The sequence below is a fragment of the Dermacentor variabilis genome, chromosome 11 (assembly GCF_050947875.1).
Source record: "Dermacentor variabilis isolate Ectoservices chromosome 11, ASM5094787v1, whole genome shotgun sequence".
Lineage (NCBI taxonomy): Eukaryota > Metazoa > Arthropoda > Arachnida > Ixodida > Ixodidae > Dermacentor > Dermacentor variabilis.
Genome location: NC_134578.1, coordinates 44,212,125 through 44,224,253, shown reverse-complemented (window position 1 = coordinate 44,224,253; position 12,129 = coordinate 44,212,125). Strand labels below are relative to the sequence as shown.

The window sequence follows — 12,129 nt, the reverse complement described above, 5'->3', positions numbered from 1 at the left end:
TGGGCAGGACATGTAATGAGGAGGGAAGATAACCGATGGTCATTAAGGGTTATCGAAGGGAAGCGTAGCAGGGGGCGGCAGAAAGTCAGGTGGGCGGATGACATTAAGAAGTTTGGACGGACAACATGGCCAAAATTAGTACATGACCGGGGTAGTTGGAGAAGTATGGGAGAGGCCTTTGCCCTGTAGTGGGCGTAACCAGGCTGATGATGACGATGATGTGCAGATATTTGTGCTGTGGTATTATGGGTCTGGATATATTAAATGGTGTATAAAGACGCCTGTAAAACCTAATATGAAATCATTTTTTAAACGGACACAACTCTTACGGGGTAATATTTCGCTGATTGAAGGAGGCATGTATGTAATTATGTCGCCCAAGTGTTTCCTTCGCAATATAGCTAGCGGCTTAACATGATTTTGTGGATTGGGACACCATCTTGCTTTCGAGTTTGCTACATGAAGGAAATAGTTAAAAATTACTTACGAATTACACTCTATTGCATATTAATTCTCTCAGAGGACGGACAATGAAGGAGGCGTATCATACGATATGATAATACTCTTAATTCTGCAAAGGCCTTGAAGAACTAGAATTAGTTTTCGTAACAGGGATATACATGTCTCAGGAACAATAAAAATTATCGTTCACAGTTTACAGTACATTGTAGATTTGACGGAAAAGCACGTCTTACAGACTGACTGTGAGGCTTTATCTACAAAATCGTGAGCGTTATACAAGATTGATGTCAAAATTACATTTTTCCTCGAAGTAAAGGATGCTAGATTTTAGCAAGGAAATGCGTGGCATGCAATAAAAAAAATTTGCTATGATCTGATGCGTAACACATCGGTGTGCTACGCTGGGGGATACGGATTGGAAATGTAATTTTTCATACGGCGACAGCTTCTGTTAAACGTGTTGTGACGTATTTGCGACACTTGAATCAAGTGCGCCACCACACAAACAATACACTCTCACCAAAAGCCGCTGCTTATATTCCCCCACGGGCATGGTCGCTATACAACCTTAAGAAAAGCCTGCCATTTGGTCCTAATCCATCTTTCTCTAGTCCATGCGCGGAAAATTCACACTTGTGCCTAGTTGGTGGTAAATCCAGGCCGGGAACGCCAAAGATGACTGATGTAAACATAAAGCTTCACTTAAAAGCCACGCTGTAAGAAACCGTAGATAGGACAACACAATTCTCGAATTTTAGTCAGTAATAAAGGTAATACTACTCAACATTGCATAATATCAGATAGCTCTGACGCAAGTGCTTGTTAACCTTCAACAGGTTGCCAAACAATATACCAGTACTAACAAAAATGTCTGCAAGAGCTAGGCGAATTCGAATATTAGTATGCCCCTTTAAATTTGACTTTATCTTCCTGCTCGGCAGCGGTGTTCTCAAGAACATCGATCGTTAGAAGCAACAGATGTTTTCTTGACAAAACCGCTAACACCACCGTTCTCTTTTGAGCCCCCGTGGTGGTCATTCTCTCGCCACTGCGATAATTGTTTAGCTTGTTTAGGAAAGCTTCTATTTTTTATCGTCATGGTGATGCATCTCAAGAGTACACACTGACATTCGATAAGCAGGCACCAAACGCCAGTCTTGGGCTGGGCAGTTACCTAGACTATGCAGATGAACAATTGTTTTTATCTACTGTATCTCACATAGTTCTTGTTGAAACCGTTTCCCATTTCATTTCGTATGTATTTGTGGAATATCATTAAGAAATAAAGCAATAAAACATTCTACACCAAGACGTTTGCATTTGACCAGCTAAAGCGGCAAATTATTGCGGTGTCCTATGACTCCATTTCTTGCCGCTTGCTGTAATACTTCTCCACCTTTGTTAAGAATTGTTTTGCCAACAAAGAAACTGGTTTCAAGCAAATATATATTAGGCTTACTTGCACGTTGGACACAGGCTCACTTGGAACAAATAGCGCGAAAGCGCAGCATGACTAAATACGGCACGCCCGAGGAGTACATGATGGCATCATATAGCTCTCGTCTTCCTTGACGCTTTTTGCCAACTATAAACATCAAAAAAATTAGTCAAACAAATATATAGCTATCGCATTAAGTCAAAGGTGCGCTTGAGGTCTTCCCCAGCTTTCCCTTTGTGCGAGCTTTGATCTCGTTAATATTATTTATCTCTATTAAACCCACTCTTGGTAGCACACCTGATTCATTGCTGATTTTCCTTTCTTTATATGCAGGTGCTTCATTTACAGGGGCGGTGTGCACTCCTCGAAGTGTCATGGTTGTTGCAGACAACGGGGAAAGCTATGCGGGTGTTATGAGCGCCGTTCACGAAGTAGGGCACCTGTGAGTACTACGATCAAAAGTCATGAGTGATATTTCCGATGTAACTCATATTCGGAACCGCGAGAGCTCCCATAAGAATTTTATTCGTACGTGCATCTCTTTCACTAGTTAGTGTTACTTTTAACTTTCCATTTTCTTCAATTTCACTCCACCTGTTCTCATTTCCTTGCTCTAACACAACGAACACATCATATACCTCTCTCCCACATGATAATTTGTTTCAGGTGGAGAAAGAGATTACATCAATCATTAATCACAAAGTTAACGTCTGTATATTATAAAACAATTTTTATCATTTTTTTACATCAGTGCACGTGCACAATGCAATACTGATGGGAAATACTAGGGAAATCATGGCTCCTTATCTGATATCTTTAGACTATCGCCCCCTTTCAAGATATTCATTCTTGAGGCTGCCCAAAAATAGCCATCCAGAAAACAATAAATAGCATCAAAAGAACTTGTAGAATTGCGTAAATTTTTTTCTAGTTGGCTGTGGTCTAATCTTGCTGTCATCTACTGATTATTATTAGCCAGATATGACTCTCCGCTTTAGCAATCTACTAGATCTGGCCTGGTGTTCAGTAATCTGACGGTTAGGCTTTCTCTTTTGGGATTCTGTATCCTTTCTTACACGATGACTTTATACGACTTATGTTCGCATTCCCTTGGCCTAATATTGTGTTATGGTGGCCCATTAGCATTTGATGCAGGGAAAGCAAAGTGTTTAGATTCTTTCTACAGAAGAAACGTTTTGGTTAAGATTGGCGCTTGTTTTTTGTGCCTTCGGTTCACAACCAACCTCCCCGACCCCAGCCCTTCATAATCTTCAGGGATTTAACTTTGAATGTCCAAGTATATTTAGTCCAAACTGGGGACGAATATTTCAACAAGTGCGGCTGTGGGAATTTCTGTGAACTTCCCGCAACTTCCCTACTGCACCATTTCCGTTTCACAATTCCAAGATCAGCCCAAAAATAACAACTTCGTGAACACTAAAAAGTGATTTATTGAATATTTGTTTATGATTTACTTGGAGCTGTCACTTTATTTGCAAGTTAACTTCTAGTTTTTGACTAAACAACCTGAACAATCAACATTGGGCTTTATACTCTATGCACTAAATATTCTGTTGAAAGTGAAAAAAAGGAAGTGCAGATATTATGTATCAGAATCAACATCAGTTTTCTGTTCTCTGCCTCCTACGAATCAATATAAGCCTCCTGTTCCGTGCCACATTTCTATCTATATTCTCCTTAAATCTGCCGGCCTTATGCCTGCTTTAAATATACTGACGCAATGTTGCTTCAGTATTTGTTAGAGAAGAGGGCTTGCCGTGCACGCATGTTGTTATTATTTTGTCGCAAGAGGGATGTGTTTTCTGGAGCAGGTTAGGTTCTTCTCATGACGGGTATGAAAGTTCGTCAGCGTGCAAGGCTAATGCTGGATTCATAATGAGCCCAAGTGCCACAGGTGATATTCGGCTTGAATTCTCTGACTGCAGCAAGGCATCCATCTCAACCTTTGTGACGTAAGCAATCTTCGTTTCGTGATTCTAACTTCAGTGAGCGACTGTAGATAAAATATTGTTAATAGCGCAAGGACGCGGGAAGAAAAAACGAGGGAAGACAGAGCGATCTTTATTTAGTAGTTTTTTTTCTTCCCACGTCCTCGCGCTATTAAAAATATATTACCATGTTATACCAACAGGCCCAAATTGCTGGTCCTTGCCATGCCCCGTAAAGAACATTCAGCGATATTGTAATACCCGACTTTGCGATAAGTGCCAGAAACGCAGAAATAAATGTTATTGTAGTCTCCAAGCGTATTGATATGTCTCAAAAGAATCCGTGCCTTACAGCTGTAACCAGGTGCTCCAAGTTCAAAAAGCTGAGTTGCTTACAGCGACACCACCTAGATGTTGCGTTTTTTATATTTGTTGGTGCTTCTTTTTCCAAATTACGTAAATAAAACGATTGCTACGCATCAGAAGACAGACTGACCTACCGACCAACAGGTCTCACCCCACACGACCCGACCGGACCCGACCGACCGACCCTATCGACGCGACCTTTTCTTTTTGCAAAATTTAAAAAAGAAAACGATTGCTACGCATCAGAAGACAGACAGACCGGCCGACCCGACTGGCCGACCCGACCGACCGACCCGACAGACTGATCGACCAACCGACTTATTTGAGATCATGGTTACACATGTCGGCAACACGGGCAAACAGTCAAAAGTGTGGGGCTTGACAAAGGCCACACGGGCGTTACCATTATAGAGAAAGCCTACAATAAGCGAATATATATAAACTGCGCGCTACGTTGCTGGATAAGCCAGCTGTAGTTTCTCAAGGTGAAAGAAAATGTCCGTGGGCGATACCAATTCATAAATATAGAGCTGCAAGGAAAATTTCTAGAAAGGTGCGTTGAAATGACAGTGATACTAAGTATAAGGGGGTGCGACTAATGGTCTAAGATATCGTCGGCGGGATTTGCGAGAGCTGTGTTTGAGCACCTTGCCGTCTCAGACCTCGTAAAGCGTAGTGAATTTACAAAAGTAGCGTTTGTATAACGTTAGTTCTAGTGGCTTATTGCTAAAAACATGTCAGGAAATTCAGAAGGCCCCTTTCTTTTCCTCACGCAGGTCACATGACACGTGTTTGTTCCAACAGAATGCCATTGCACCCTCTCCGACTACAAATCAGGTTGTCAAACCCAAGCCGGAAACGAAATATGAAAAGGAAAACAAGAGGAAGTGTCAAACACTCCTGCAGAGAGGAGAATATATCTTGCGGGCTGAGGTAAAGTAAATTTCATCATCGATACTTTCCATGATATTTGCTTTTAGTCCACCCTTACATGCGTAGTTGACTTGTCTTGGAATGGCCACATCGTTATTGCGGTAGAACAGGGCCGCACCTTGTCTTTGCATCATCCAATATACGCGAAGCACCTTAAAGCGCTGCCACCAGGAACACACGCTAATATGGAGCTTTCCGTTTGTGGAAATGTGTTTTTCCTAGCAGCAAGCAACATTTATATTCATTTAGAGTCGCAGTGGGTACAGGTACGGGACCGAATAAAGCAGAACCAATGTCTGCATTCAGCTGTTAATCGTGCGGCGTTTTACTTCTGGCAGTAATAAATTATATGGCCTATCTCTCTCATTGTCGCACTCTGACATGGCTGTCTTGCAGTAAAAGTGAAACCATGGACTTTCTACGGAGAGGCCTAAGAATAAATGTGACGACGTGAATCTCACTTTATACACTGTTTGTGGCGTTTGAAATTATATATTCCTGTTTCAAAACGCTATAGCCAATAAACAATCGATACCAGCTAGAGCATACCGTTAAATAAACCGAAAAAATCTAAAGACGCCTCATAAATTAAGAAAATAGCGAGCTTCAGGATTTATAACTTTCCAAACCCACTTGCAGCAACTTCGTTGGAAATTGCTAAATCTAGCTCGTCTGACTGATATATTGCAACACATGTGAAACGGCGGAGAGCAAACCCATTCTACGTTAACTTCAGAAGCATCCTGCACCTACAACAAGGAGTTAGGAATGACGCACGCAGAATACAAGCCGGAATTTTTATAGATATGTCCTTCATAGAAAAATGGTGAGAACCGAATGAATAGAATTTCCTCGACTCCTTGTATAGACAGCTGTTTGGCCGAGACAATTTATTTAGTTATCAGGTTAATTAGTGGTTCTGTGCTTCAAGCGTTCATAGCGAAAAAAAGAAACCTCCAACCATAGCTTTTTTAGCTCTTACTGGAGTGAATTTGCATCCTGTCCACAGTGTAGAGAAACAACGTGCGGTGGCCTCAAGAAGCCGTTGGTCTGGCGAGTTCACATTGTAACTCGAAAACAGAGTTCAGGGCCGCGCACACAACCATGAACAAAAGCAAATTTGCATGTAGAGAAAGTGCTGTCAGCGGTCACTTTATATGTTACGCAATTTTTGTATCTGTGCGTACGCTTCGCAGAAAGCTACCATCCAATGCAGTACGTATTGCACACGTACATAACAAAGTAAATCCTTTTTTTAAACCCTCCCGTACTTGTACTTTCGTGACATTGGCTAGGTGCTGCGCCTGTATTGCCGTGCAACTAATAATTATATAAAATGGATAAGGTGCCCCCTGCACACAAGCCCGAAGTTCGAATTACCAGGCCAGAATCGGATTTTAATGTTGTTTATTACAAATACACAACCTACTTGCGTAAACTATATACATAGTGCCGAAAACAGTCACAGCCGTGTCTACAAGCACAGTAGAGACAGTTTCCAGTGCAATTATTTTTGTAGACAGTTCTTTAAGCGGGAAACACAAGGAAACTCTTCAAAAAGGCAACGGGTACCGGTTCGCTTGGAAATCTCTTTGATCAATAAAGACTTTCAGCTGTAAAATCATCTGAATGAAATGTGACTACTAGGACACAAATGGTTCGCATTCTAATCTAACGTTGGAGCGTTTCGTAAACTGTGCAAGCCCATAAGTAGCCGCATGTCAGAAGGCACATCTGCCAATTTAGCCGGCACAAGGTATCGCATGGGGTAAACATTTACATCAAGATTTTTATTAAAAGTACTTTGGAGAACGCCCCAGGAATACACGGCGTCCTTATAGTTAATGAAGCAGTGTTGTATAATTTCCGGTATATCACAGTGACGGTAGTTAGACGCAGATAGAAAAGTGTCGTTCCTATTTAACCAGTCTTGAAGGAGCAGTGTTTCAGTGTCCACTTTGTAGAATAGTGTTTTGAAGGTTGGAGAAGTAGGCGTTTTACAAACCGTCGGAATCATGCCATGTCCAGGTAAGCCGATGTATAGTTAGCGGTATCACGTAGGTAGGAAAGGCGTATCCATTAGATCGTAATACAGATTTTTACGTGAGATGGCGAATAAGTATTCATTTCAGAACCTATTTGCCAGAAAGCAAGCTGAGTGGTACATTTCACGTCTGAATCCTTGCAAATGTGGACATGAAGCAATATTTGTCGAAATTACTGCATTCAGTATCATGTTGTCGGACATAAAGTAGCAAGAACGCCTGAATTAACGGGTGAGAAAAGGCTTGAAAAAAGAATAAAGGAATGTATTTGTCTAACATTAAGGTGAGCCAATCCAAGTCCGCTTTTCCTGACTGGTCTGAAAACATTGTCATGCCTCATTGACTCACGGGCTCATGATTAGACAAAGGTTGGAAAGATTCGGTGAAATCGCTGAAAGTCAACCCTGAAACAATGAAGCATTTGGATCATATGGAAGAGATTTGTCGTGAAAAACAAATTACACGCATTAGTGACCGGAACTCTCGATCTTTGTTAGGTGATGATCGTAAGTATGCTTTTATCGTGCCAACGCCAACTGCCTCTTTGCGATCATCGCCGCTTCAATGTTGATGATTTTTCATACCATGGCGCCAACAAACTAGGGCATATAGCTTGGCCAGAAAGCGGGAGATATGCTCAAGATACTTAACTGGACACTAAAGTGAAAAGTGATTTCTTCTGCATCAGTAAATTACCGTTCTACAACACCAAAACACCACTCTTACAACGATAAGACTTTTGGTAAGCCAAAAAAAGCGCAAGAACAAAATACGGGTGGCGACGCCTACTTAAGTTACCGCACCTCGGGGCTGTGACGTCTTGGATTTCGATGGCATCTTCTAGGGCCGACTAATTACATATAACGGTACAGATTGACTACATTGTGTCCTAAAGGAACCACATAATAAACATGGCAAGTTTCGGGAACCTTTATTGAGCCAACATGGCCCAAATGCGAAAACATACTTTGGAATCCCTGACGTCACGCTGACGTACCGGCGCTAGGGTTCGGGCGCAAAATTCAAATACTGAATCTTGGACTTTCATTTTCTCATCTAATCATCAAACTATTTTTTTAAATGACGGCCTGCAGGGCTCTTAAACAATGCTTCACTAGTCTAAACTGATTTAGTGTTTCACTTTAGTCTCCCTTTAAGAGCACAGGGAAGCTCGGGTGCTCCTATCCAAAAACATGTAAAAAATAATTCGTTTTTCTCTGCAACCGTGGCAGCAAACTTGACGAGATTTGTTGCATTTAAAAGAAAATCTTAAAATCTAGTGACTGCTGGTTTCGAATTTTTCCGTTAGGTCGTCAATTTTTCATAAAAAATTGTCAAAAATCAAAACTTTCAAAAAAACAAAACTATCATGTTTACGACTCTGCAACTCAACACCGAAAATTATAAAAAGGTTCTGTGAATTGCATGTAATAGTACATCTAAAGGGGGACAAAAATGGATTTATTAAACATGAAAATACAGAAATTTAGTAATATGCAACTACAGCTTTTGCAGAAACCTTGTGAACGACGTAACGAATTCACGTAAGATGTAAAATGACAGATGTAATTTGTCCTCTTTAAATGATCTAATGGAGACCGTTTACAGAACCACAATATCTGATCTTGATGCAGAGCTATAAATTTGTAAACTTCGTGCTTCTATATTTTTCAAACGGTCGAATATTTGAAAATTTTTTAAAAAGAACTCAAGCACTAAATCGAAATTCCGCTTCCAGCAGTCCCTAGAATTTCAACTTGTCTCTGAAATGCAACAAATTTTATTAAAACCAGTCCAGGAGTTATCTCAGGAAAACGTTTTTGCGTTTTACATGTATTTCAATACACCGCTTCGGAGTTGGGCCCGAGCTAAAGCTTTCTCTTAAGAAGAAATCAAAAATACAAGGATGATCACGATGAATATTCTAGTATGGCACTCACCCACAATGGATCCCTGGCGAAGAAGGAGGTGGTACCTTTAAAAATAGATGAGAAATTACGAAATAGAAGGGAATGTGAGAGTGCTCGCATGCACTCAAGAGCGCATGCGAGCACGTCAGATTTCTTTAGTCACAGAGCAATCAAATGGCCATACTTATGGCACTTAACTGTTTGACGGAAGGTCAACTACACATAGATTCGGAAATTTGCGTTGGGTCTGAACATGTTTATTTTTTATTTTGGCAAATGGAACTCTTTCAGTACCAACAAACACTTTTATTTGCAATGCAGCAGAGGGATGAGCATTACGCAAAATGTATTGTCATCTGCACGGCTCGCTCAAGGTCATCAGCTCTGCAGAGGGTTTATGCCATTGTTGCGCTGGATGGCACACCGTGCAGCAAGTCGGACCCTTCTAAGGTAACAATCGTCCTGCCGCTCGAGCTTATTTGTTGTTAAGGGTTATTCTGACGAAAGCAGAACAGTTACAGCTCTTCGATGAATAAAACCGACGGACATTTAATGTAAAGATAAAACAGGGTCGGTTATTCCCAGCAACTAGACCCGTGCGTCTTGCATTGTCGTGTGGTTATTCGCTCACTGTCCTGATGCTAAGAGGAGCGGCTTGTACATGAAGATTCTTTAGTTGGACGGCTAATACGTGGCTCATAAGTATTGAATATAGGTATTCCACAGGAAGCGAACTTTACACTGTGGTGGAAGCCTTAAGTCGTGCTGAATTTATTATTGTTCCATTAACCCCGTTCATATACACTATACAACGCTGCAGAAGCTACGAAAGTAGTGTGGTCTCGAGGTCTCATTGCACGTGCTTTCAAGCACAGTTGTGCTTGATGTGCAGCGTTTTCTACAACATAACTATTCTATATATACCAACTACTACCCTCGGTCAGAAGTTTACGTCAAACACACAATACTTGTGGATATTTATACTTCTAGAATGCGGCGTACTATGTTTCTGTGTCGCAGCGAAAGTGGCGCTATGTGACTATTGGGCGTAGAAACGTGTCAGTTCGCTCGTGTGGTGTTAAATAGGTATTGCCCTCCGACGCAATCCATGTAATAAATGCGTCAGGTTTCGTGAACTAGAAAGGCCAGGCCTAATTTTACTTCTAATTTGTGCGTCCACTACCTTTCCTTTGTAAGTGAAGTACTCCTCCTTGGTCGCCGATTTCAACAGTGAGAGAGTCTCTCTCGCCTTCGTAGTGTTCCCATCCTTTGTTTGAAACGCAGCCCAGAGGTGTGTGCACAAAGCTGAAATGGTGGCCTTGTGCCAGGATGGTTAGGTGGCGCGTAGATGAGTGCTTTTGTACGACTTTTCTGTTGAATGACTGGCGTCAGGCCACTTGTGCATCAGGGAACAACCATGTGTGGCGGCATTGCGAAAACTACGGTGCCGCAGGACACTTTTACCACTGCGCGCGCCTGGCTCTAGTCCGCACATGTGAACATCGGCATACTATGCAGCGTAAACAAAACACAACGATTATTCTTGTTTTTCTCTAAAGATTTCTTTCCAGAGAAAAAATATTTTTACGTGTTAGGAGTCGTTTTGCGTTTTTTCCTGTTTCTATTTTTTTTTGTATTCTGGTGCCCATATCTGATTTTCCTGCTCCTGTAAGCAATCATGGTGTTACTCAGTTTCAATAATCATTATGACGGTACGTATGTTAACCCCAATTTATCTATCAGGGAGCAAATCAAGGCGGCGGTGTGCTAGGGAATGTTTCGTTGGCTGCATAGAATTACGTGAACAGGTGGGGTTAAGCTTCTATGCCGGCACAACTGCGATTCTTATATTCTGAATAACCGGCATGCTGATGGTTTGCCTATCCGTTCATAAACAGCACGACATCTGATCGCTTATATTTTTGTTGTTACTTGAGAAAATGTTCTGTGCTGCCATTTACTGGAATTTTTTCCCGTCTTGTATACCTATTGTTTTATTATGGCTGAAGTTTTTTTTGCTTTCATTCAACCTAGTGTTTATGGCCCGCTGCATACTTTCTTTTATTTACTGCCCGCTGTGGTGGTGGAGTTGTTTTGGCGTTGCGCTGATAATTCAGAGGGCGCGGGATCCAATCCCGGCCGCAGCGACGACATTACAGAGGGGCTGAGATCCATAACGCCCGTGAAACATGTATTCAGTTTAAGGTAAACAATCCCAGGTGGTCGAAATTCAATCAAGAGTTTCTCACTACGGCGTGCCCCATGATCAGATTGTGGTTTTGCAACGCAAAACACACAATTTTGTTTTACGTACTGAGTACGACAGGTCCCATTACAGTGATTTCACTTCGGGACATACCCGCCGTGGTTGCTCAGTGGCTATGGTGCATTTAGGTGCATGTTAAAGAACGCCAGGCGGTCGAAATTTCCGGAGTCCTCCACTACGGTGTGCCTCATAATCAGAAAGTAGTTTTGGCACGTAAAACCCCATGATTTTAATTTAACTTCAGGACATATGCTGGTGTAACGTGTTGCAAGATACATTGTTGCATTGTCTATGTTCAACGAACGCCGTTTTACTTCATTCACTCCCGGTAATATTCACTCCCGGCCCTACAATATTTTTTCAGTAATTCCACGGTCTTATTAACCTGGACATTTCTGCTTACCACCTTATTTATTTTTCAGGTCTGCAAGAAGGGACGCTGCAGAAGCAAATAGAAATAAAACCATCATCTTTGCATAGAAGTTCAACGTCTACCGTTGAGGCTGCCCAGCCACGAGGCACGCACACACACACCATACGCACTTTATATATATATATATATATAAGTATATACTGGCAATTGATCTATTGTGATTATTTTTGTGAATACGTGCAGAACAGATGACACTCATTTATTCTTGTATGGAGCGCCCACAGCAACTTGTTTTCTATGCTCTGTTAGCGGCGAGTTCATCGATTCTCCTTATTACTTGTGGTGGCGCTGTTGCCTTTGTTCCACAATCCACAAGTATTCCAAGAG

At 41.6% G+C, this 12,129-nt stretch overlaps 1 protein-coding gene across 1 annotated transcript in view; it reads left to right on the top strand.

Annotated features, from left to right (window-relative positions):
- The window catches only part of LOC142564379 (venom metalloproteinase antarease-like TserMP_B), a 28,477-nt gene extending 16,632 nt beyond the window's left edge, over window positions 1-11,845 (top strand). The window contains exons 8-12 of the mRNA XM_075675366.1: window positions 2,234-2,342; window positions 3,733-3,873; window positions 4,992-5,148; window positions 9,425-9,553; window positions 11,792-11,845. Coding sequence (XP_075531481.1) covers window positions 2,234-2,342; window positions 3,733-3,873; window positions 4,992-5,148; window positions 9,425-9,553; window positions 11,792-11,824 — 569 coding nt within the window. The 3' untranslated portion in view covers window positions 11,825-11,845. The remainder of the gene's footprint in view (window positions 1-2,233; window positions 2,343-3,732; window positions 3,874-4,991; window positions 5,149-9,424; window positions 9,554-11,791) is intronic.
- The last annotated feature ends 284 nt before the right edge of the window (window positions 11,846-12,129 follow it).